The sequence below is a fragment of the Helianthus annuus genome, chromosome 6 (assembly GCF_002127325.2).
Source record: "Helianthus annuus cultivar XRQ/B chromosome 6, HanXRQr2.0-SUNRISE, whole genome shotgun sequence".
Classification (NCBI taxonomy): domain Eukaryota; kingdom Viridiplantae; phylum Streptophyta; class Magnoliopsida; order Asterales; family Asteraceae; genus Helianthus; species Helianthus annuus.
The window spans coordinates 144,300,706-144,326,816 of NC_035438.2; the positions used below are offsets into that span (position 1 = coordinate 144,300,706).

The following is a 26,111-nucleotide window of genomic DNA, read 5'->3' on the forward strand; positions in this document are numbered from 1 at the left end:
GAACATACCATGTTTACTTCCTTCCCTTTGTTTTCGGCCATCTTGTCTCGAACTCCCTTGACCAAATGGGCAAGTTCCCCTGACTTGACAGCTTCTTCAATTCTCTTTTTCAGCTGGAAGCAGTCGTTGGTGTGATGTCCCTTTTCTTCATGGAATTCACAGAACTGAGTGGAGTTCTCGTTTTTCCTACTTTTGGGAAGAGGCCTGGGAGGTCTGAAGTTTTGCTTGACCTCTTCCGTTGCCAGGATTTCTTGAGGGGTTTTGGTGAGAGGAGTGAAACTCATACTCTTATCCCTGCTTGGAGGGTTTCGCCCTTCAACCCTTCGAGGGTCTGAACCCTTTGAGCGTCTGTCGTAAGAATTAAAGTTTCCTCTCTTTCTGGCTGGGCTGCTGCTTCGCCAACCGGAACCCCTTTTCCTTTGTTCCTTGATATCTACAGCTTCTTCTCCTCGGATGTGAGCCTCAGCTCTTTCAAGGGCTTCTTCCAAGGTTTTGGGTAGAGATTTGTTGAAATCTCGTGTGAGATACTTGGAGGTTATGGCGTTCATAAAACCGGCAACCCTCATTTTCTCATCAGCCCCCACGTAGGTTAGCCCTTCTTTCTTGTACCGTTCAATGAATGCTCGTAGGCTTTCATCATCTCGTTGTTTTATTTGGAAGATTACAGTCGCGTCTTTAACGCATCTCCTTTGTTGGGAGAAGTTTGCCAGGAAGCCTCTGCTGAGATCATCAAAGCTTCGAATGCTTTGAGCAGGTAGGTCGTTGAACCAAATTCTAGCGGACCCAATGAGGGTTTGCATGAACATTAGGCAACATTCAGCATTCGACCATTTTTCTATTCGAGCAGCACCAGTAAAGATTTGAAGATGATCTTCGGGGTCTTCGGTCCCATCATACGTTTTGATGTGGGCAGGCATTTTGATTTTTGACTGGAAGTCATAATCAGCTATCTGTCTTGAAAAGCATGAAAGGTTGCTTGGCTTGTAAGGTTTAGCCAAGTCCTCTTCAGGTCTCGTGCCTCCGTTGTTATTATTGCCTTGGTTTCCCTGGGTGGCCAACACTTGATTGATGAAGTGCTGCCAAGGGAAGTGGGCCATCATCTGAGACATCATATTGGGCACGAAATTGAAACCTTGAAGGCTTCCAGGACCAACCGAGCAATTTACCCCAAGAGGGGTGCTGGCAACAGCACTTCGTGCTAAAGGGAGCACGGACAGGGCCTGCTCCCATGTGGTATTCAGAGAAGTGGGACAACTGGTCACCGGGGATTGTAGGAGTTGGTCGAGTGTTAACTCGTGTCCCAGAGGGGTACCACTAACAGTTGGTTGGGAAGAGAGAATGGGATGAACAGTGGGGTTCGTCACAGTGGACAGATAAGGGTGCGGGTTTGAAGGGTTGCTAGGACCGGCTTCACTTCTTGTAACGAAGGGTGGTAGAGGTGGTCCAGGAGATAACGTTGGCTCAGGCTCGTCGTAATCTAGACGAATCCTTACACCCTTTTCCCTTTCTCTGTTCACATGTTGGTTAAGAAGTGATCTCAGCTCAAGGAAGTTATGAGCGACCCCCTCGGGGGTAAGTTGAACGCGTGTCGGAGTGTCAGACACACCAACGTTGGGAGACGGAGCTCCAGATCTGGATGGGGTTGGTGTGTTAAAGGTGAGGAACTCGGGTGTACTCCCCGGAGTTGAAAAAGGCGTTGTTATTGTTGTGTGAGCTTGACCACTTCCCGGGGTAGAGGTGTTAGGGATCTGGTTGACCTCTCCCGGAGATCCACTTTCTGACATAGTGGTTTGGAATGGAAGGAGCTACACGTACCAGGTCTCTTTTGAGGAGAAACAGCGGCGTAGCCCCACGGTGGGCGCCAACTTGTTGATGCAACAAATACGGGACCAAGGATGGTAGCTGGACTGGTCAGGCAAAGGGGCTGAAAGGTTTGATTTTGCCTAACGCAGGTCGCGGGGTCCCTCCACGTTTGCAAAACGTGGAAGGAGGTTCACTAGTATATTTAAGTTATTTGCTTTGAAGTTCTTTCTCCAAGGTTGACTCGGATCAAGAAAAGAAAGCAAATAGAACGAATGAGATGAATCTGATGAAGAGTTATTTGGAAGTGACAAGAACTCTTCAAATGACAAGAGATTAAGGAATCTCTCTGCTTTTCGGAATGTCCCTGAAGTGTTATTGAGCTGTCTTCTTATAGTGGAAGACACTTCTCGAAATGGTATGGACTATACTAGTGAGACCTGTTTGCTTATGGAGGGTTTCCCCTTTTGAGGTTCAAGGCTTTGGACCCCTGGTTAATAGGGTGTGCCTGTACAGACCTGCTCTGACTTTGTGAGTTGGTGAGCGTGAGTTGGTGAGATGAGTTGGTGGACATGACTAGTTACTGTTCCTCGATTCACTCATTATGCAGCTTTTCATCCGATGAACCTTTCAACCTTTTAAGCTCTTTGCATATTAATGGTTTTATTTGTCTTTGGGCTACCCCCGTCGTCAGCCCCAGTCGTGGATAAATTCCGTAGCTGGCTACCCTTGTGGAAGGCCTGACAACTTTCAATAGGGGGTAGAATCACTCTCCTTGAGTCGGTTTTGATTGCACTTCCAACATACTACTCTTTATACCGGCCCCATTCAGGTTATCAAGTCTTTAGACCGTCTTAGAAGGAACTTTGTTTGGAATTGGAGACGAGCTAATAGGTCTCAGCTGGAGATGCAAGAGTTGAATGATATTCGTGCGCTGCTGGGTTTGGTATCTCTCCAACCCGGCAACAACCGGTGGAGATGGGAGCTCGACACAACAAGTTTATTCTCGGTAAAAAGCATCAAAATAAGGGTGGTTGTGAACAATTCCAACGGGTCCCGGTCCACGTTCTATTTATGCATTCCACTTCCATGATTTGTTATAGCTACATCAGAGCTTTAACGGGTCAAATAAACAACGAAAGGTGTATCAGGCAGTCATCTTAAAAGTTTTGTGGAGCTTATGGAGAACAAGAAATAATACGGTCTTCAAAAGCAAGCCACCTCAGGTAGCAGCCGTGATTGAGGAGTCAACAGCGCTTAGTTTCCTTTGAATTAAGCACCATTCAAAGTAGAGTAATTTGTCTTGGGAGACGGAAGAAATTTGATCTTGTTGCTTTTGTTTAAGTTTTGTTTTGTTGTTTTTTGTCTGTTGCTTTTGGTGTATGGTTTGGCATTAGCTGGTCGGCGTTTTTGTTTATAATAAATTGCGGTTTTGTTGGTCGTTAAAAAAAAATATTAGTTACGATAAGGGGCGCAGGATTTAAGGGGGGGGGGGGGGCGCCCGACCCCTCGAACTTTTCGGTCAATAGTGTTATATATGTACGTTTCGTATAGGATTTTGTAGGTATATACGTTTTCGACCCCCCGGTTTTATAAAAAAAATTTAGGTATATACATTTTCGACCATCCGGTTTTAATTTTTTTTTAGAGTAAACTTCCGTTTTGCTCCCTGTGGTTTGGTCACTTTAACGGTTTTGCTCCAAACCTTTAAAAATAGCCATTTTGCTCCTTGATGTTTCGGTTTTTTTGCCAGTTTGCTCCCCGCCTCTAACTCCATCCAAATTGTTTGTGTTTCCATTTTGCTCCCCGCAGGGAGCAAACTGGCAACAAAACCAAAACATCAGGGAGTAAAATGGCTATTTTTAAAGGTTTGGGGCAAAACCGTTAAAGTGACCAAACCACAGGAAGCGAAACGGAAGTTTACTCTTTTTTTTATTTATATAGCCCAAATAAAATATTTAATTAGCTCAAATATTATAGCCCAAATCATTATATTTGATAGAATACTAGAATGCATATTATATAACCCAAATCAAATCATTATATAGCCCAACTTAAAAGCTCACCTTATCAAAAAAAAAAAAAAAAAATCGTTTACTTTGGGACATCGACCAGAAGAGAAGCCACAATCCAGAACTGCAGAAGGGGAGAAAAAAACGCATGTTCCAGTCTTCCAGAACTGTTCGACTTTAGTTTCTTGTTCGAGAACAGAAGCCAAAACACTGCTCGTTGTTGTGGTCTTGTACTCTTGTTCGACTTCTTCAATCTTCATAAGGTTAAATGTATGTGTTTTTTTATCTCTAGGTTTAATTTAGGGCTGTAATTTATGTGATTTAGGTTGAAATTAGGGGTGAAATTGGTCCGTTTTAATGTTTGAGAACGTTTTTTATTTGATATTAATGTTTGACCCAACCCGACCCGAATCGAATCACCGACGTCCGGCCCGAACATACACCTCGAAACTACGCGATAGAAATTTTTTTTAGGTCCTTCCGACCCCCCAAACTTTATTTTCAAGCTTCGCCACCGGTTACGATAGGATTCTACCGTTGCATGCATAAACTTAGATATAAATAACTATTATATAGAATTTAATATATAGCCTGTGTGTACGACCTAAAAAGCTACACGCACAAATCTGCCCATGGCCTCATGTGAGGTGCGCCTCATGTACCCATCGCCTCACATTGTTGGAAACGATGCCACTCTTACGGGCGCTTTTTTAAATCAAGATTATATGTTGATCATATCATAATGCATACTGTACACTCATCGTTGGTTTGACAAACAACAATCTTCAAACTGATTTGCTCACGGACTCACTTCGAAAATGTTCGATAAATTGGTATCACTCGGATACAATCCAAAACATTACAAATACTTCTGACCAATCTCCTTTTGTATTTAGCAGTGTTATGATTCAAAGTCATCAAACGTTTATTTAGTGAATGTCAAGTTTACTCGATTCAACGCGCCTGTTTCTAATAGAAAAACCCTTCTGTTCATCTATACCGCTTGATCCACAATTCGGACTCGCTAATTTCTCAAGTAAAACTCGTGTTCAACGGCCTTGCATATCAAGCATCTCACCTAAACCCTTCAGTCTCTCTATTCCCTCGCTAATTAAGTAACGAATCTTCTGTTTGTCATTGCAATCCCTGTTTTTCTCCATCTCTTGTCTGATTGTTTGCATCAGTTCACCTGGATTATTTCGATCGTAACTCTTAGAAACCATCAAACTATCAAAGTAACGTCATATTGTACGTGTGTTTGGAGCTGCTTAAGATCAGCTCGCTTAAAGCTCGAATGTAGCCGAGTTTAACTGAGCTCTGGAGCTCATTTAATTAATGAGCTTGAGCTGCAAACACCGAGCTTGACGAGACTCACGAGCCTAAACGTGCCTAATATTTATATAAATATTATAAATTTCATTTTATGTAACAAATATACAATTGCGTAACAAATATTATTATATATATAAAATAACGTAAAAATAACTAAATAATATAAATTTTGTTATACATAAAAATTATAATTAGAAGTACATATAAAAATAATTATATATACACGCACACATATATCAGTAACTAAATATCAGATGATAAATGAGCCGAGCCTGAGTCAAGTCTAAGCTTGAAAAATCATTAACGAGCCGAGCTTAAGCTTTATATATGAACTAAATGAGCTCAAACTTAGGCGAGCTTGGGCTCGGCTTGTTTACACCCCTAACTTTTATACGAAAGAAATTATCTGATTTCCAAGAAAACGATGCGAACTATGTTGAACGGTAAATACAATTAGGAATACAATGTTGCTTGTATTATAAAAGAATATAATAACTCATTTATAAAAAGACTCGGTTGACTTTCAAAACAAACATGACATCTTCATTTTGAACGGACGAGTGAGTTTCGTGAGCAGGATTGCCACATTCGTGCGAAGGAATCATTCATCCGCACGAATGAATCCTATCCGTTTGACAAAAGTGGTGGCCCGTGACCGGTTAGTCTTTCATTTTTCAGTCTTTGATGGGATTATTATATAAACATGTTGAAATTTTATATAATAATTGAATTATATTATTTTGTTGCATAAAAAAGTTCACCTTTACTGTGTGCAGGTGCTCTTTTAGCAACTCTTATAGCTTGTCTATACAGCTTCAACACCCGAGCACGCAGAATGAATGTCTGCAAATCAAAGGAGACAGCCATAACCGACTCACCCCTGCAGCCCAATGATATCATATTATATTAGAATCTACTTCAAGCACTGAATTATCAAAATTATGATATAATAACTTGATAGTAAAATTATGAAAGAAACCATAAAAAGTTTAGCGGAGCGATCATATCGTATAATATATATCAAAGGCAGTAATAGAATCCAACCAGTATGAAAAATGCAAAGGTGAGTTTCAGTCAATTTATGCGAAAAACGGGTCAATTTGGGTTAATAAATTATTGATAAAACAGGTCAAACGGACCAGCTTAAAAAAGTCTAGCTAAATAGATCGAAGGTTTCATAATCATAGTCAATGGATTAATATTTAGTATTTATATAATTGAAGAAAAAAAGACGAAAAAGTGTTGCAGGTCAACCAATCCCACTGCATCTAAACTTAAGGCCAATTTTAACATACATGGATGTTTGTTATCAGTTATCTCCTAAAATTTTATATCATTTAGTTTTAGGCGTTAACATTCTCTTTTTAACACAACGGTAATCCCTAAACTTGAAAGAAAGTTTAGACTCGATTTATATCTGAAATGTCATATGCTCACATGACCCTCTATGACTCCATTCAGGTTATGTTTTATCTTTGATGGTGAAACCAAGGTTTAAAAAAACGGAAACGAGTTTCGAGGCGTTTTCCCTTCGCCTCACGAGGCGTAAGCCCGAGGCGGAGTTAAAAAATAAATATAAATATTATATATCTTATAAAAATAGTAATACTAACTAAATTCATCATCAAATTCATCAAAATAATAAAAAACACACATAAAAAGAGACATAAATTGCTTGAAATTGACACAAAAACATCAAAAACAAATATCAGAAACCCCTGAGGCGCACCTGAGGCGCAGCCTTTTTAGCGCCTCAGCCCCTCTGAGGCGTACATAAAGTATAAACCCCCTGAGGCGCGCCTTTGAATCGTTTTTTGGCCATTTCGCTTTGAGGCGCGCGCCTCAAGGCGCACGCCTCAACCGTTTTTTAAAACCATGGGTGAAACATGTAACTTTTTTCAATCTTGCTAACAGGATAACCGTTTTTTTAAAACCATGGGTGAAACACGTAACTTTTTTCAATCTTGCTAACAGGAAAACATGTCAAACGGGTCAAAATATATACAACCATACCCAGTAAAATCCCACCTGAAGCAAAACTACTAGGTCAAAATCCACCCAAATATTATAAAATTATCATTGGAACATTACAAGTTCTGTCATCTATCTTTTTTCTTTCCTCACTTCCATATCAGAAAGATTCATTGTATACGCAAAACCTTTTAGATCTTATTAACATACTCATAGTTATTAAAGGCGTTAGGCGCACTCAAGGCGCATAGGCCTCGCCTGGGGCCTAGGCGCAAAAAAAAGCGCGGGCCTGAGAAAAAAAAAGCGTACAACAAAAAAAAATTGAAAATATTTTTATATAATAGAAAATTAATACTATTCTTCAAATAAAATAAACTAAAGCTATTACATAACAGTTAATATCGTCTATCTAGTACAAAAAGTTATAAAATGCTAGTTTATTAGTGTAGAAAAGTAGTTTCGTTTGATAAAAGTAGAAATCTAGCTAGAATCTTGCCAGAATTTAGAGAATTTGGCCGAAAACTCTCAAGAATCTAGGAATCTCGCCGGAATCTGCGCATGAACCATCACCCGGAGAATCAAAGCACAACTGCCTCGCCTCCCTAGGAAATTGGGCCTAGGCGCAAGAGGCGATGGCTCTTAATAACTATGAACATACTCTATCACATAGTTATTAAAGGCGTTAGACGCACTCAAGGCGCATAGGCCTCGTCTGGGGCATAGACGCAAAGCGCAAAAAAAGCAAGGACCTGAGAAAAATAAAGCGCATGATGAAAAAAATAAAAAAATATATTATGTATTAGAAAAAGAATACTATTCTTTAAACAAAATACACAAAGTCTATTATATAACACTTTATATCATCTATTTAGTATCTAAAGTTCTAAATTATTAGTGTCGAAAAGTAGTTTTCCTTAGATAAAAGTACAGATTTGATTCTAGCCAAATATCGTTCCCTGCGACTGTTCCTTGAATTGAATGAAGAGGTTCCGCTATTCTGGCTTGACATTCTAAGAAAACAAACCGAAAAGTTCAATTTGATTCTAGCCAAATATCTCACCGCGATAACCGGTATCTATTTATGCAATTTTATAAGATATATATATTTATGCATGATATTATAAATTACCGATATCCCACCGATATCTCACCGCGATAACCGATATCTCAAATATCGGTCCTTGACCAATAACCGATATTTTTCCGCATTAACTGCATAGGCTAGAATCTTGCCGGAATTTAGAGAATTTGGCCGGAAACTCTCCGGAATCTAGGAATCTCATCGGAATGTGCACCTGAACCATCACTCGGAGAATTAAAGCACAATTTCCTCGACTTAAGGCGCAACTGCCTCGCCTCGCCTGAAAAATGGGCCTAGGCGCAAGAGGCGATGGCTTTTAACAACTATGCTTCATCATCCCGAAACATGCTGAATGTTTATTTGATATATAATTTAACGACAGTAGGGCTGCAAGCAAGCAAGCAAACCGAAATTCAAGCTTGTCGAGATGGTCTTAAACTAAGCAAGAAATCGATTCGAATTACTTGCATTCATTTCATCAATTCAGAATTCTTAAATTCTACAAATTTGACTTCATAAACCAAAATGCATCTCTAATTATAGATCTGAGGCCTAAAAATTGAAACTAAACCTGCACATATCATACAGCAAGGTTATAACTTGATAGGGTTAAACCCTAAAAGAGAAGAACTAGGAGAATATTTGGAGAAGATAGGAGAATTTCAAACTTCAAATCTGATTTCATTCCTTCATATTGCGTACATAAATAAATAAGTAAATAACCCAAACAATTACATTAGACTCCCTAAACTACTAATAATTAGTAAAATACCCCTAAACTATTATTCTTCACGTAACATAACTAAACATTAAAAACAAAAGAATAGAACCAACCAATAACAAAACCCTAATATTTTGTTCTTTTTCTAATAAGCTAAATTGACAATCAAAAGCAGCAGTTCATCCACAATACAGATTCAAATGAAATCACAAACCATTTCCAATGATTATACGATCAACAGAAGCAAATATTGATGACAGTAACTGAAAAATTAAAAAAAAAAATGATATGAAAAGGCATTAACTTTAATAGATTAATCATAATTACCTGAAAATTTGCAGAGCTTTCCTCTACTTGTTCTACAGTCGGTTCTTAGTTTCTGTCCCTCTGAGTATCCATTTTGGTTGGAAATCAAATCAAGCCGTACTTCGGGTCGGGTCTAAATGATAAAGTAAAAAATGGTTTAAACGGGATGTGTTCGGGTTGATCAAATTGTGCTTGCGAGTTAGGGTTGAGATCTTGGACACGAAAAATAATATGGGTTTGGTTTGGTTTGGTTGAACATTTCAGTTTGCCAACCCGTAATTCATCAACCCGCCACAATTGACACCTCTAGTAGTATGTGGTAAACCTGTAATAGTATATTCTGATGGGTCGTTCAGATTACAGAATCCGTTAAAATTAGGATAGAATTTGAATTATTTATCTGAAAATTCATTATTCGGTTACACGATGGAATTGTAAATTGAATATAGAGTTAACTGTCATTTTTATCTCTGTGGTTTGTTCACTTTTGTCATTTCAGTTCCATTTTAAAAAATGCGTCATTTTCCTTCCCAACGTTCTAGAAACGTGCCATTTCAGTCCAAAAAGTTAACCCCAGTTAAAAATCTTAGTTTAATGAATGGCAAAAACATTTGCAGTTAGCCGGGTTCAAACCTGTGATGATTCCGTTGAAAAGAAACGAATTGACTAGCGTGCCAAAGCTCATTTTATTACAAACTTCCATTCATTTATCTTTTAACATATGTTAAACGACCATATAAACCATCCAACCACCAACATTAAACTAACCAACAGACGTGAAGCAGGGTAGAGGTTATTGTTGCCGGAAAACGTGAAGCGGCAGTGGCGTTCGAAAAGGGGAGGTTTTGTGTTCAAGTCCAACAGACGATAGAAATTAAAAGAAATTTATTGTTAAAAAAACGAAGTATGGTGTTTTCACCCTTAGAATTTAAACAAATTGCCCATTAGAAATGATGATCAAGCTCTATAGTAATAATTGCATTGCATGGTTCTACAGGGTGTGATGCTTAGAAATATTACAATCTTCTTGATAATGTGGGTGAATATTCTAAACATGATAGATTAGTTATAGATTTAAAATGGTACTTGAAATTCCTTTCCAATTATTAGTGGTCTTTTAAATCATGTGGAGTGTGGGAATAAGTTGGTTTGGGCTTACATTAAGGCTAGTAAGATTTGGGGAGTTTGGGTTAGAATCATAAATCGCCTTTACTTTTTGAGTGTTGTAAGTAGTTATTGTTAGGGGTGTAAAACGAGCTGAGCTTATCGTGAGCTACTCGAGATCGGATTGATAGAAAGCTTGAAACGAGTCGAGTCTTATCAAGCCTGAGCCAAGCCTCAAACAAACCACATTTAGGCTTGAGCCTTAACAAGACTTGTGTATTTTTAAGTTTTGTAAGACCCAGTTTATATTACCAGATTTAACAACATAAAACCTTGCATTTAACGCCAAAATGACGACTTGACAAAAACTTTCATCATTTTAACCCAAAACTAAACACAACATACATGTATAGTTCTTACGAAATCATAATCAAGATATTAACTACAATAGTTTACATAGTTTTTAGAACAAAAGATCATATGCGGAAGCGTTTGCTAGAGTGTTCGGTTCGGATAGTTATGCTTGATCATCATCCTTCACTTGAGTACCTGAAAACTAACATTTTAAACAAGCATTAGTGTTATCGTTCTTGGACATTTACGTATTCGAATCAGGTCCGAACACTTGATCAAGATAATGAACAAAACAATTTTATTCAAATAGGGCTCCACCGTAACTTACGGTGATACCGTAAGTTACGGTGGCTTCTGGACATTTGGGAGCCTACCGTAATTCAGTAGGATTCCACCGTAACAGATTTGCAGGCCACCGTAAATTACGGTACTACCGTAATTTACGGTAAGCCCTGCACAAAACTTCCTTGTTTCAAATGCAGTTTTTGCTGATTCTTTTATGCTCCGAAACAGCTTAACTTCGCGTAATTTGTTAAGCGGCTGGGCTAATTCTCCATACTTGTATTTTGCTTATAATATTACTCAACTATTTCTTAAGCGGGCATATCTACGGAATTAGCTTACACTCTTAATTACAAGACTTTTAGTTAGTTGTTCGTACTATGATCGTGCATCGAATCCAAACTTTAACTCCTATAATAAGAACAAGGCTTTTAATTTTGATATTGGTGTTCGCTACACGGCTTACACCTCATGTAATATATGCATTATATAATAGAGTCATGCTTCGTGTTTATTACCATAACTTGTTTGACCCGTTTGGGTGTTAAACTTACACTCCATTACGGGTATGTAAGGTTTCATGCTTTTTCACTTGTTTCGACCCATTTACTTGTTTAAGAAGCACAATCACTTTCGTGACTCAATGTTCTATCCTATTTGCCATGCTTTTCACCATAACATAAGAGCGGTAATTAACCTTAATGTAACGAAGCAATAGATTCGTACCTTTAGAGCGCGTCTTTTCCTCGTGAATTCCCTCCGGCTTGTCCGCTAGATGAACCGGACTCTTTGCCTAGAAAATTCAGTTTTTACAACATGTTTAGAACTCTTTTTATGACCACAATCACATCATTATGGACCATTATCAAATCTGCGTTTTTATCCAAATTTCACATTTAGATCCTCACTTAGGCATTTCTACAAACACCTAGTGGGTCAGATTTTTCTACATTCATTACTAGGTTCATGACTAGAATTTAACATCTTATTTCACTTTAATTAATCAAATTGTACACATACAAATATTCAAATAGCTGAATTTTCCTCATACAATTCAGCTTTTCACTAGATAAATTTCATAATCCTAGTGTTTGTCTTATATTTACAACATCATAAATCACCTACAATGGTGACTATAATTTCTTCAAGTATCATGCAATGATTTTTCACAATTAATCATCTAGGTTTAACCCTAAACAACATATCACTTCCAGATTCTTTCATGCATAACATATTCAAGTTTAATTTCAGTTATTCACCATTAACCTAGAATTTAAGGTGAATCAAAATATCAGGATTTTACATACCTTTGTGATCCTCACTACAAGGGGATCACTAATTCGTGTTCAAGACTTGATTTAGGGCTGATTTGAGGCTTCAATTTAGAGATTTGCTTGAGTTAGGGTTTGGAAATGGGGGATGTCGCCCCCTGCTTGTTCCTTGATCGACCAGACTCCCAATTTTGGGATGTTTGGTTTGTTTTGTTACTATTAGTAACATAGTTTGAGTTTTGACAAGTTTGAACCCTCCATTTTGGTAAAACCTTAAGTTTTGGTGTTTTAGTCCTATTATGACTTATTTTAGGACTTGAACTTAACTAGGTTATGTTCCTAGTTGGTAAATTCTTGTTTATTATTTCTTTAAAATTTCAAGGGAAGGGTTTATATTTTCGGGGTGTTACAAGTCCACCCCCCTTAAAAAGGGTTTCGTCTCCGAAACCGAATTACGTACCAAATAATGTAGGGTGGAGTCGTCGCATCTCTTCCTCGGACTCCCATGTAGTGTCTGACCCTTTTCTGTGCTCCCATTTGACTTTGACTTGGTTTATTATCTTGTTCCTCAAACTTTTCTCCTTACGATCTAAAATCGCAATTGGTTTTACTGCATAGTTGAGGCTGTTATCCACCTCGATGTCATCGTAGTGGATATGAGCAGTTTCGTCGGCCAAACATTTTCGAAGATGTGATACGTGGAATGTGCTATGAATTCCACTCAACTCTTCGGGTAATTCAAGTCGATAAGCCACTTTACCAACCCGTTCAGTGATTCTAAATGGCCCAATAAATCTCGGGCTTAACTTTCCCCTTTTCTAAATCTAATAATACCCTTCCATGGGGAAACCTTTAGCATGACCATATCGCCAACCTGAAACTCAATTGGCCTATTTCTTTTATCTGCGTATGCCTTTTGCCGGTCTTGAGCCGCTTTCAAGTGTGCCCGAACTATGTCGATTTTCGCATTTGTAGCTCGGATTATATCAGTTGGTGCTAGCCCTCGCGGACCCACTTCTCCCCAACATACCGGAGTCCGACACTTTCCGCCATATAATAGCTCATACGGGGCCATTTTAATGCTCGCGTGATAGCTATTGTTATATGCGAATTCGACCAAGGGTAAATGGACATCCCAACTACCCCCAAAGTCAATAATGCAAGCCCGCAGCATATCACCCAATGTTTGTATTGTTCTTTCGCTCTGCCCATCCGTTTGTGGATGGTAAGCAGTGCTAAGGAACAATTTAGTTCCCATCTGTTCTTGGAATTCACGCCAGAATTTCGAAGTAAACCGGGTATCTCTGTCTGACACAATGGATATCGGTACCCCATGCCTTGCTATGATTTCATTGGTGTAAACCTCCGACATTTTCTCAGATGTATAAGTCTCACGAATGGGAATAAAGTGAGCGCTTTTAGTTAACCTATCCACGACTACCCAAATAGCATCAAAACCACGACTTGTTTTAGGCAGTTTGGTCAATAGGTCCATCGTAATTTGCTCCCATTTCCAAACCGGAATTTCTAACGGTTGAAGTTTACCATATGGCTTTTGGTGTTCCGCCTTGACTTGTAGGCATGTCAAACACTTTTCCACGTATTTCACAGTGTCCCGCTTCATTCCGGGCCACCAATAGTTTTGCTTCAAGTCATGATACATTTTGGTCGCTCCCGGGTGAATGGAATAACGGGATTTATGAGCTTCATCAAGTAGAAGCTTCTTAACCCCACATGTGTTAGGAACCCAGATTCTATTAAAACGAGTCTTTAGGCCGTGACTGCCCACCTCAAGGTCCTTAACTTGGCCGATAATTCTTTCCTTTTTCCAGTTTTCCGCCTTTACAGCTTCATTCTGTGCTTCTCGAATTCGTTCTAGTAAACTTGAAGTCACAACCAGTTGCATTGATCGTACCCGTATCGGGGTATATTCTGTTTTGCGACTCAGCGCATCGGCAACTACATTGGCCTTACCGGGGTGGTAATGTATTTCGCAATCAAAGTCCTTGACGGTTTCTAACCACCGCCTTTGCCGCATGTTTAATTCCTTCTGGTCGAAGAAATATTTCAAGCTTTTATGGTCGGTAAAGATTGTAAACTTTACTCCGTACAAGTAATGTCTCCATATCTTTAAGGCAAACACCACCGCTGCTAATTCTAAGTCGTGAACCGGATATTTATTTTCATGAATCTTCAATTGCCTCGAGGCATAGGCGATGACCTTGCCTCGTTGCATTAACACACACCCGAGCCCCAATTGAGAAGCGTCCGAGTAAACCACCATGTCTTCAGTCCCTTCCGGTAATGTCAGTACCGGAGCGTGGGTCAACTTTTCCTTGAGTGTTTGGAAAGCTTCCTCTTGCTTAATGCCCCACACGAACTTTTCCTCCTTACGAGTTAATTTGGTCAATGGTAAGGCAATTTTGGAGAAATCCTGTATGAATCTCCGATAATATCCCGCAAGCCCTAAAAAGCTTCGGATTTCCGAGGGATTTCTTGGAGGGCTCCATTTCGACACAGCTTCTATCTTTGACGGATCTACTAGCACTCCATCAGCACTAATGAGATGCCCAAGAAACTGTACTTCCCGTAACCAGAAAGCACACTTCGTGAATTTTGCATACAGCTTCTCTCGTCTGAGTGTGTCTAATATTTCCCGCAAATGACACACGTGCTCGGCTTCACTCTTTGAATATACCAGAATGTCGTCGATAAATACAATTACCGACTTATCTAGCATGGGTTTGCAAACCCGGTTCATGAGGTCCATGAAAGCCGCGGGTGCATTGGTCAATCCGAAGGGCATTACAAGGAATTCATAATGCCCGTACCTCGTACGAAAAGCCGTCTTTGGTACGTCCTCCTCCTTGACTTTCAATTGGTGATAACCAGATCGGAGATCGATTTTGGAGAACCAACTTGCTCCTTGTAGTTGGTCAAATAAATCATCAATTCTTGGAAGTGGGTATCGATTCTTCACCGTGAGTTTGTTTAACTCCCGGTAATCGATACACATGCGCATACTGCCATCTTTCTTTTTCACGAATAAGACTGGTGCGCCCCACGGAGACACACTCGGTCGGATAAACCCCTTGTCAAGAAACTCCTGAATTTGAGACATCAATTCTTGTAACTCCGACGGTGCAAGTCGGTATGGTGCCTTGGCCACGGGTTTCGCGCCCGGAATCAACTCGATTCCGAACTCTACCTCCCGTTCTGGCGGTATCCCCGGTAGTTCTTCCGGAAACACGTCTTCATAATCTCGCACGACCGGTACATCCCCAATTTTGAGGAGTTCCTTTTCCGTTTCGCTTGCATATACCATAAAGGCCTTGCATCCATGTTTCATGAGCTTGCGAGCTTCTAACATTGTGCATATCACCGGGTTACCTCCCTTTTCTCCATATATCGTAACTTGCTTTCCGCTAGGGGACGTTAGTGTTATTTCCTTTCGGTAACAAACCACTTTTGCGTGGTAACGGGATAGCCAATCCATTCCCACTACCACTTGAAATTCTCCCATCGACATCGGGATCAAGTCTATTGCGTATTCCTCGTCATCAATGTTTATCGTACAGTTTTCACATACATCGCAAACAATAAAGCTCTTGTTATTACCTATCTCTACTTCTAAAGGCATAGGTAATTTTGTTAGAACAAATGAAGGGTGCCGAATAAACCCGTATGAAACAAAGGATTTATTCGCACCAGTATCAAATAACACACGTGCAGGAATTGAATTTACAGTGAATATACCTGAGACCACGCCAGGTTCGACCTTTGCTTCAGCAGCGGTCAATTGGAAAGATCTTGCTTTGGCTTTTGTGGCTTCACCTTTTGAGTCTTGCCCTTCTTTCTTTCCTGCCAATTCTGGGCACTCCGATCTTTTGTGACCCGTTCGGTAATAGTTGTAACAAACGGTCACTTTTTCCGGGCATGATATAGCCATATGTCCCGTTTTTCGACATATGGGACAAGGCTTATCTTTGAAGCGACATTCACCCTTATGATTCTTGCCGCAGATTTTGCAACTCGGTGTACCGCCTTTTGCATCTGATTTCTTCATCGTTTCATTCGTTCTTGCTTTCTTGGTAGGGCTTGGATTTATGTCTTGTGCCCTTCGTTCACCCCGCTCTATACTCTTTTTCAGCTCAATCTCCCTTTCCCGAGCGGCATTGACAATCTCGGTAAGGGTCTTGTACTTTGAAGGGGTTATGAACTCCCTATATTCTGCGCTTAGCATGTTATGGTAGTAATAAACCTTTTGCTCTTCGTTCGTTATCAGATCGTCACAGAACTTCATTTTGTCCATAAACATCCCCGTGATCTTGTCTATGGATTCACCCTTGTGTCTGAGTTGCATGAACTCTTCCTTGATCTTGTTTATGACCGCTTTGGGACTATGGTGTTTAAGAAACGGCATCTTAAACTCCTCCCATGTCATGGCCTTGGCCGCTTCGCTTCCAATCTCCTTCTTTTTATTATCCCACCAGTCTTTTGCTTGACCTCTTAATTGACCCGTACCATAAGCTACGTAGTCATTCTCATCGCAGTGAGTTCTCTCGAATACTCCCTCGATATCGCCTATCCATCGTTGACACACGATTGGATCAACCTCCCCATTATATATAGGTGGTTTACAAGCTATGAATTCCTTGTATGAACAAGGCTTTCGTTCCCCAGATTTTTCCTTTGCTAGATTCGAATTATCTTCTAGCTTCTTGATTCTCTCTTCTACTACTGATAAAACCGTATTTTGGATTTTATCAATGAAGTTCGATAAACTGTTTTCGATCGCCTTCCCAACCTCCTCGGCAATCACTATTCTCATTTGTTCGGTGACTCTTGGCACCGCATCATTATCACCTCCGCCCGCCATCTTTGATACTGAAATGTTTACATACATTGTTAAACATTTCATTTATAACACACGTTTTACTTGTTTTAATTTGATCAAGTTCGTGACTTGACTCAATCATTCTTGTTTCATGCCTTTCTTGTGTTTGAGTGTGTTTACACACTCTTGATTCTATTGTTCTTGTTTCATGCTTTTCTTGTGTTTGAGTGTGTTTACACACTCTTGATTCAATTGTTCTTGTTTCATGCTTTTCTTGTGTTTGAGTGTGTTTACACACTCTTTTCCATGCATATTTGTTCGTGATTTAATTCTATTTTATCAAAATCTACTTACACAATAATTCTTACCAGATGCTTGATCAAGCTTGAACCGAACACTTATTGGCAACCTTGGGCTCTGATTACCAACTTGTAAGACCCAGTTTATATTACCAGATTTAACAACATAAAACCTTGCATTTAACGCCAAAATGACGACTTAACAAAAACTTTCATCATTTTAACCCAAAACTAAACACAACATACATGTATAGTTCTTACGAAATCATAATCAAGATATTAACTACAATAGTTTACATAGTTTTTAGAACAAAAGATCATATGCGGAAGCGTTTGCTAGAGTGTTCGGTTCGGATAGTTATGCTTGATCATCATCCTTCACTTGAGTACCTGAAAACTAACATTTTAAACAAGCATTAGTGTTATCGTTCTTGGACATTTACGTATTCGAATCAGGTCCGAACACTTGATCAAGATAATGAACAAAACAATTTTATTCAAATTGGGCTCCACCGTAACTTACGGTGATACCGTAAGTTACGGTGGCTTCTGGACATTTGGGAGCCTACCGTAATTCAGTAGGATTCCACCGTAACAGATTTGCAGGCCACCGTAAATTACGGTACTACCGTAATTTACGGTAAGCCCTGCACAAAACTTCCTTGTTTCAAATGCAGTTTTTGCTGATTCTTTTATGCTCCGAAACAGCTTAACTTCGCGTAATTTGTTAAGCGGCTGGGCTAATTCTCCATACTTGTATTTTGCTTATAATATTACTCAACTATTTCTTAAGCGGGCATATCTACGGAATTAGCTTACACTCTTAATTACAAGACTTTTAGTTAGTTGTTCGTACTATGATCGTGCATCGAATCCAAACTTTAACTCCTATAATAAGAACAAGGCTTTTAATTTTGATATTGGTGTTCGCTACACGGCTTACACCTCATGTAATATATGCATTATATAATAGAGTCATGCTTCGTGTTTATTACCATAACTTGTTTGACCCGTTTGGGTGTTAAACTTACACTCCATTACGGGTATGTAAGGTTTCATGCTTTTTCACTTGTTTCGACCCATTTACTTGTTTAAGAAGCACAATCACTTTCGTGACTCAATGTTCTATCCTATTTGCCATGCTTTTCACCATAACATAAGAGCGGTAATTAACCTTAATGTAACGAAGCAATAGATTCGTACCTTTAGAGCGCGTCTTTTCCTCGTGAATTCCCTCCGGCTTGTCCGCTAGATGAACCGGACTCTTTGCCTAGAAAATTCAGTTTTTACAACATGTTTAGAACTCTTTTTATGACCACAATCACATCATTATGGACCATTATCAAATCTGCGTTTTTATCCAAATTTCACATTTAGATCCTCACTTAGGCATTTCTACAAACACCTAGTGGGTCAGATTTTTCTACATTCATTACTAGGTTCATGACTAGAATTTAACATCTTATTTCACTTTAATTAATCAAATTGTACACATACAAATATTCAAATAGCTGAATTTTCCTCATACAATTCAGCTTTTCACTAGATAAATTTCATAATCCTAGTGTTTGTCTTATATTTACAACATCATAAATCACCTACAATGGTGACTATAATTTCTTCAAGTATCATGCAATGATTTTTCACAATTAATCATCTAGGTTTAACCCTAAACAACATATCACTTCCAGATTCTTTCATGCATAACATATTCAAGTTTAATTTCAGTTATTCACCATTAACCTAGAATTTAAGGTGAATCAAAATATCAGGATTTTACATACCTTTGTGATCCTCACTACAAGGGGATCACTAATTCGTGTTCAAGACTTGATTTAGGGCTGATTTGAGGCTTCAATTTAGAGATTTGCTTGAGTTAGGGTTTGGAAATGGGGGATGTCGCCCCCTGCTTGTTCCTTGATCGACCAGACTCCCAATTTTGGGATGTTTGGTTTGTTTTGTTACTATTAGTAACATAGTTTGAGTTTTGACAAGTTTGAACCCTCCATTTTGGTAAAACCTTAAGTTTTGGTGTTTTAGTCCTATTATGACTTATTTTAGGACTTGAACTTAACTAGGTTATGTTCCTAGTTGGTAAATTCTTGTTTATTATTTCTTTAAAATTTCAAGGGAAGGGTTTATATTTTCGGGGTGTTACAAGTCCACCCCCCTTAAAAAGGGTTTCGTCTCCGAAACCGAATTACGTACCAAATAATGTAGGGTGGAGTCGTCGCATCTCTTCCTCGGACTCCCATGTAGTGTCTGACCCTTTTCTGTGCTCCCATTTGACTTTGACTTGGTTTATTATCTTGTTCCTCAAACTTTTCTCCTTACGATCTAAAATCGCAATTGGTTTTACTGCATAGTTGAGGCTGTTATCCACCTCGATGTCATCGTAGTGGATATGAGCAGTTTCGTCGGCCAAACATTTTCGAAGATGTGATACGTGGAATGTGCTATGAATTCCACTCAACTCTTCGGGTAATTCAAGTCGATAAGCCACTTTACCAACCCGTTCAGTGATTCTAAATGGCCCAATAAATCTCGGGCTTAACTTTCCCCTTTTCTAAATCTAATAATACCCTTCCATGGGGAAACCTTTAGCATGACCATATCGCCAACCTGAAACTCAATTGGCCTATTTCTTTTATCTGCGTATGCCTTTTGCCGGTCTTGAGCCGCTTTCAAGTGTGCCCGAACTATGTCGATTTTCGCATTTGTAGCTCGGATTATATCAGTTGGTGCTAGCCCTCGCGGACCCACTTCTCCCCAACATACCGGAGTCCGACACTTTCCGCCATATAATAGCTCATACGGGGCCATTTTAATGCTCGCGTGATAGCTATTGTTATATGCGAATTCGACCAAGGGTAAATGGACATCCCAACTACCCCCAAAGTCAATAATGCAAGCCCGCAGCATATCACCCAATGTTTGTATTGTTCTTTCGCTCTGCCCATCCGTTTGTGGATGGTAAGCAGTGCTAAGGAACAATTTAGTTCCCATCTGTTCTTGGAATTCACGCCAGAATTTCGAAGTAAACCGGGTATCTCTGTCTGACACAATGGATATCGGTACCCCATGCCTTGCTATGATTTCATTGGTGTAAACCTCCGACATTTTCTCAGATGTATAAGTCTCACGAATGGGAATAAAGTGAGCGCTTTTAGTTAACCTATCCACGACTACCCAAATAGCATCAAAACCACGACTTGTTTTAGGCAGTTTGGTCAATAGGTCCATCGTAATTTGCTCCCATTTCCAAACCGGAATTTCTAACGGTTGAAGTTTACCATATGGCTTTTGGTGTTCCGCCTTGACTTGTAGGCATGTCAAACACTTTTCCACGTATTTCACAGTGTCCCGCTTCATTCCGGGCCACCAATAGTTTTGCTTCAAGTCATGATACATTTTGGTCGCTCCCGGGTGAATGGAATAACGGGATTTATGAGCTTCATCAAGTAGAAGCTTCTTAACCCCACATGTGTTAGGAACCCAGATTCTATTAAAACGAGTCTTTAGGCCGTGACTGCCCACCTCAAGGTCCTTAACTTGGCCGATAATTCTTTCCTTTTTCCAGTTTTCCGCCTTTACAGCTTCATTCTGTGCTTCTCGAATTCGTTCTAGTAAACTTGAAGTCACAACCAGTTGCATTGATCGTACCCGTATCGGGGTATATTCTGTTTTGCGACTCAGCGCATCGGCAACTACATTGGCCTTACCGGGGTGGTAATGTATTTCGCAATCAAAGTCCTTGACGGTTTCTAACCACCGCCTTTGCCGCATGTTTAATTCCTTCTGGTCGAAGAAATATTTCAAGCTTTTATGGTCGGTAAAGATTGTAAACTTTACTCCGTACAAGTAATGTCTCCATATCTTTAAGGCAAACACCACCGCTGCTAATTCTAAGTCGTGAACCGGATATTTATTTTCATGAATCTTCAATTGCCTCGAGGCATAGGCGATGACCTTGCCTCGTTGCATTAACACACACCCGAGCCCCAATTGAGAAGCGTCCGAGTAAACCACCATGTCTTCAGTCCCTTCCGGTAATGTCAGTACCGGAGCGTGGGTCAACTTTTCCTTGAGTGTTTGGAAAGCTTCCTCTTGCTTAATGCCCCACACGAACTTTTCCTCCTTACGAGTTAATTTGGTCAATGGTAAGGCAATTTTGGAGAAATCCTGTATGAATCTCCGATAATATCCCGCAAGCCCTAAAAAGCTTCGGATTTCCGAGGGATTTCTTGGAGGGCTCCATTTCGACACAGCTTCTATCTTTGACGGATCTACTAGCACTCCATCAGCACTAATGAGATGCCCAAGAAACTGTACTTCCCGTAACCAGAAAGCACACTTCGTGAATTTTGCATACTGTAACGCCCTGCTTCTTTGTACTTTCCTTAATTAGAAAACGTGTCTTGTATATTTATTTTTGGAAGCTTGTTCCTTTTGTATATCGTATTTCGTTTCGTATCATTGTAATATGAGACATTGATCGTAGTAAAACTAATTATTGCATACGAATTATACTTAATTTGTTTTTACATGCTTTAACATTTAATCATTTTATACAATTGATACGTACTCGTACCCTTGTAAACACATGTGTAACTTACAATTAATACATGATTCTAGATATCATATACGTGCAAACACTTGGTTCTACGTTCACAATACGCAACCTACACTTTTATTTCAAGCATACTTATTACTTAACTTCATATATATTTTACATATCATATATTACTTAATCATGAATCATGAATTAATAGTATATTACTTATAAAAAGCCATTCCAAATTCACAATTTAGTCTAGTAATTATCATATATTAATATTTCATTTATTATTATACTACATATTAATGCCAAAAAAAAAAAAAAAAAGAAAAAAAAAAAAAGAAAATAACAAGGATGGAATCAACGACCAGAAGCTACCAAACTTGAATTGATTATCTTTTTTTTGGTTCAAACTACTACCACATGATGTTTAAATAATAGGTTAAGTGTTCACTATATTAACTCAATATAATATGTATGGTACCTAAACTATTGTCACAAAAAAAGGAATGTTGATGGCTGTTAAAGACAGTCTCGATCAGACAACTTATGGCTGTCTTGATTGTCTCTTTTTTTTTATTATTCAACCACCAACAACCTATTAATTACAATCTAAATTAACCTTACCCCTTCCCTATAAATACACAAGGCCTTCCAAGTCTTTTGCACTTTAGAAACACCCTCACAACTCTCTCAATCACTCAAAAAACGTTGCTGCAAATCAGAGTTCGGACAGATTCATCGAGCTTCACGAAAATGAGCATAACTCACTCAATTCTTATCCGATTCACTCGATTCTTTTTCCTACTTGCTTGTATAATCATGGGGTTCGATTCCTAGACTTCTCCTTGGAGAAATCAGACCTGGAAATGCCCCGAAATAGTCCATAAACTTTCTGTTTGTTTTTATGTTCATCAAAAACTTGTTTAAATCTATGCAACTTGTGTCCAACACATCTCATACCTATGTCCTAATGCTTACAACTTATCCCATGGTTGGTTAAGCTTAAAAACAAGGTTGAGACATCTAAATCAGAGGTTAAAACCTCATAAACTTTCTGTTTTTAATTAGGGTTTTACCCACAAGTAATGATCAAGTGTGAAACTTGTTGAATGTGTGATGGTTGGATTAGCTTGGGCTATCCTTCATAAGAATCCACTCATTACTTGATGTTTTGCTATAGATTAGTTGTTGTTAATACCTTGATACTTGTATGTTCATGACCCTCCTTGTTGTTTATAACAACAAGTGTAGTGGTGAACAATAGAGGTGCCTAAATGGAAGCTTGTTCTTCCTACCTCATGTATGCATTCTATGACACAAAGAGGTACCTAAATGGAGACATTAATCTCCTACCTCATGCTTGAATCATAAGACTTGTAAACTATATAATATCTAAGTTATTCTATATGTATACATCTAAGTAACTAAGACTTGATGATGACTTAATAGTTATTTGTTAAGTGGACGTTACATCATCTATGACCATGCCCTTGTTACGACTCTAATGGATCTTAGAATCCATGAAATCATACCAACTCTTTTGAGTTTCAATAGTGTCAAGAACAAGAGTTATGCGTACAAGATGATTATTTTCACCTATGTTACTTTCTATATATTAAAAACTCCGAATCTATAATCTTCCGTTATACGCCAAACTCACACACCTACGTTTCCTTGTGTAGAAGGACAAGGTGCTCCGAACTAATTCATCTACAAACTTGCTCTCGGAATTTCAAGTCACCACTTGTAAACCGTGAGTATACTCGTATTTCCCCCTTTTTACTTTTACCACTTTTGGGGTGTAACATGTTTACCTATTAACTTACACATGAACACTTTGTTAAACACATGAACGTTCCTATAACATGCTTGTATACGTGATGACTTGATACTTTAAACTTGGGTTATTCTTATGTGTTGAACTTATCATTAACTTCGTACGAGCCAAACCTTGACATATGTAGCGCTATAGGATTAACGACCCGCCCGTAAACTTGAGGTTATGTCTTGAGCATATTGCGTTTTCTTGGTTTGATATGTTAGACACATGCCATATTTAAGGTTTATCTTGAATCATATGCTTGCCATGAGGAATTGATCACACTTTTTAACTTATGCTATGTACGTACCAAACTTGTATACTCGCCTTTGCTTTTGCATTGAATTGTATTTTTAAACATGTTACAGGTTGATGATGATGAAATGAAAACGGATAGCAAAGATGCCTAAATACTCACTTAGACGTTTAGGTTTAAAGTGTTGTATCAATTTTGTTTATGTTATGTTGAACAATGTTGTTATTTGCTTTTCTTGTAATGTTTTGACATTTATTTTGGAAATGAAATTTGGATTATTAAATTATTGTCACAAATAGCGTTATGATGTCTCGAACAATCTTCACACTTCGTCTCATCCCGATGTTTCCGCCATTGGTTGGGGTGTGACACATACAGCTTCTCTCGTCTGAGTGTGTCTAATATTTCCCGCAAATGACACACGTGCTCGGCTTCACTCTTTGAATATACCAGAATGTCGTCGATAAATACAATTACCGACTTATCTAGCATGGGTTTGCAAACCCAGTTCATGAGGTCCATGAAAGCCGCGGGTGCATTGGTCAATCCGAAGGGCATTACAAGGAATTCATAATGCCCGTACCTCGTACGAAAAGCCGTCTTTGGTACGTCCTCCTCCTTGACTTTCAATTGGTGATAACCAGATCGGAGATCGATTTTGGAGAACCAACTTGCTCCTTGTAGTTGGTCAAATAAATCATCAATTCTTGGAAGTGGGTATCGATTCTTCACCGTGAGTTTGTTTAACTCCCGGTAATCGATACACATGCGCATACTGCCATCTTTCTTTTTCACGAATAAGACTGGTGCGCCCCACGGAGACACACTCGGTCGGATAAACCCCTTGTCAAGAAACTCCTGAATTTGAGACATCAATTCTTGTAACTCCGACGGTGCAAGTCGGTATGGTGCCTTGGCCACGGGTTTCGCGCCCGGAATCAACTCGATTCCGAACTCTACCTCCCGTTCTGGCGGTATCCCCGGTAGTTCTTCCGGAAACACGTCTTCATAATCTCGCACGACCGGTACATCCCCAATTTTGAGGAGTTCCTTTTCCGTTTCGCTTGCATATACCATAAAGGCCTTGCATCCATGTTTCATGAGCTTGCGAGCTTCTAACATTGTGCATATCACCGGGTTACCTCCCTTTTCTCCATATATCGTAACTTGCTTTCTGCTAGGGGACGTTAGTGTTATTTCCTTTCGGTAACAAACCACTTTTGCGTGGTAACGGGATAGCCAATCCATTCCCACTACCACTTGAAATTCTCCCATCGACATCGGGATCAAGTCTATTGCGTATTCCTCGTCATCAATGTTTATCGTACAGTTTTCACATACATCGCAAACAATAAAGCTCTTGTTATTACCTATCTCTACTTCTAAAGGCATAGGTAATTTTGTTAGAACAAATGAAGGGTGCCGAATAAACCCATATGAAACAAAGGATTTATTCGCACCAGTATCAAATAACACATGTGCAGGAATTGAATTTACAGTGAATATACCTGAGACCACGTCAGGTTCGACCTTTGCTTCAGCAGCGGTCAATTGGAAAGATCTTGCTTTGGCTTTTGTGGCTTCACCTTTTGAGTCTTGCCCTTCTTTCTTTCCTGCCAATTCTGGACACTCCGATCTTTTGTGACCCGTTCGGTAACAGTTGTAACAAACGGTCACTTTTTCCGGGCATGATATAGCCATATGTCCCGTTTTTCGACATATGGGACAAGGCTTATCTTTGAAGCGACATTCACCCTTATGATTCTTGCCGCAGATTTTGCAACTCGGTGTACCGCCTTTTGCATCTGATCTCTTCGTCGTTTCATTCGTTCTTGCTTTCTTGGTAGGGCTTGGATTTATGTCTTGTGCCCTTCGTTCACCCCGCTCTATACTCTTTTTCAGCTCAATCTCCCTTTCCCGAGCGGCATTGACAATCTCGGTAAGGGTCTCGTACTTTGAAGGGGTTATGAACTCCCTATATTCTGCGCTTAGCATGTTATGGTAGTAATAAACCTTTTGCTCTTCGTTCGTTATCAGATCGTCACAGAACTTCATTTTGTCCATAAACATCCCCGTGATCTTGTCTATGGATTCACCCTTGTGTC

At 39.3% G+C, this 26,111-nt stretch overlaps 1 protein-coding gene and 2 long non-coding RNA genes across 4 annotated transcripts; all 3 read right to left on the minus strand.

Moving 5' to 3' along the window:
• Positions 1-4,579: 4,579 nt before the first annotated feature.
• Positions 4,580-9,495, minus strand: LOC110865997. 2 transcript variants are annotated; one of them, XM_022115351.2, is made up of 3 exons: positions 9,245-9,495; positions 5,906-6,024; positions 4,580-5,001 (listed from the first exon to the last, which is right to left on the minus strand). In XM_022115351.2, the coding sequence occupies exons 2-3, from the start codon at positions 6,009-6,011 to the stop codon at positions 4,862-4,864; spliced, it is 246 nt and encodes an 81-aa protein (XP_021971043.1). In that variant the 5' UTR covers positions 6,012-6,024; positions 9,245-9,495; the 3' UTR covers positions 4,580-4,861. The 2 variants fall into 2 exon arrangements, with proteins under 2 accessions (XP_021971043.1, XP_021971042.1); XM_022115350.2 differs by lacking the exon at positions 9,245-9,495 and adding an exon at positions 8,768-8,790.
• A 1,200-nt stretch (positions 9,496-10,695) lies between these two features.
• Positions 10,696-12,431, minus strand: LOC118479816. Its single transcript, XR_004860932.1, has 3 exons — positions 12,271-12,431; positions 11,690-11,756; positions 10,696-10,883 (listed from the first exon to the last, which is right to left on the minus strand). It is a non-coding gene; the product is annotated as an uncharacterized LOC118479816 (long non-coding RNA).
• Positions 12,432-17,549: 5,118 nt separating this feature from the next.
• Positions 17,550-19,315, minus strand: LOC118479817. Its single transcript, XR_004860933.1, has 3 exons — positions 19,155-19,315; positions 18,574-18,640; positions 17,550-17,767 (listed from the first exon to the last, which is right to left on the minus strand). It is a non-coding gene; the product is annotated as an uncharacterized LOC118479817 (long non-coding RNA).
• Between the last annotated feature and the right edge of the window lie 6,796 nt (positions 19,316-26,111).

Excerpts from the sequence above, each read along its gene's own strand:
- LOC110865997 (XM_022115350.2), bottom strand. Across the intron at positions 5,002-5,905 it reads AGCACCTGCACACAGTAAAG|GTGAACTGATGCAAACAATC; the intron begins GTGAACTTTTTT and ends GAAATAATCCAG.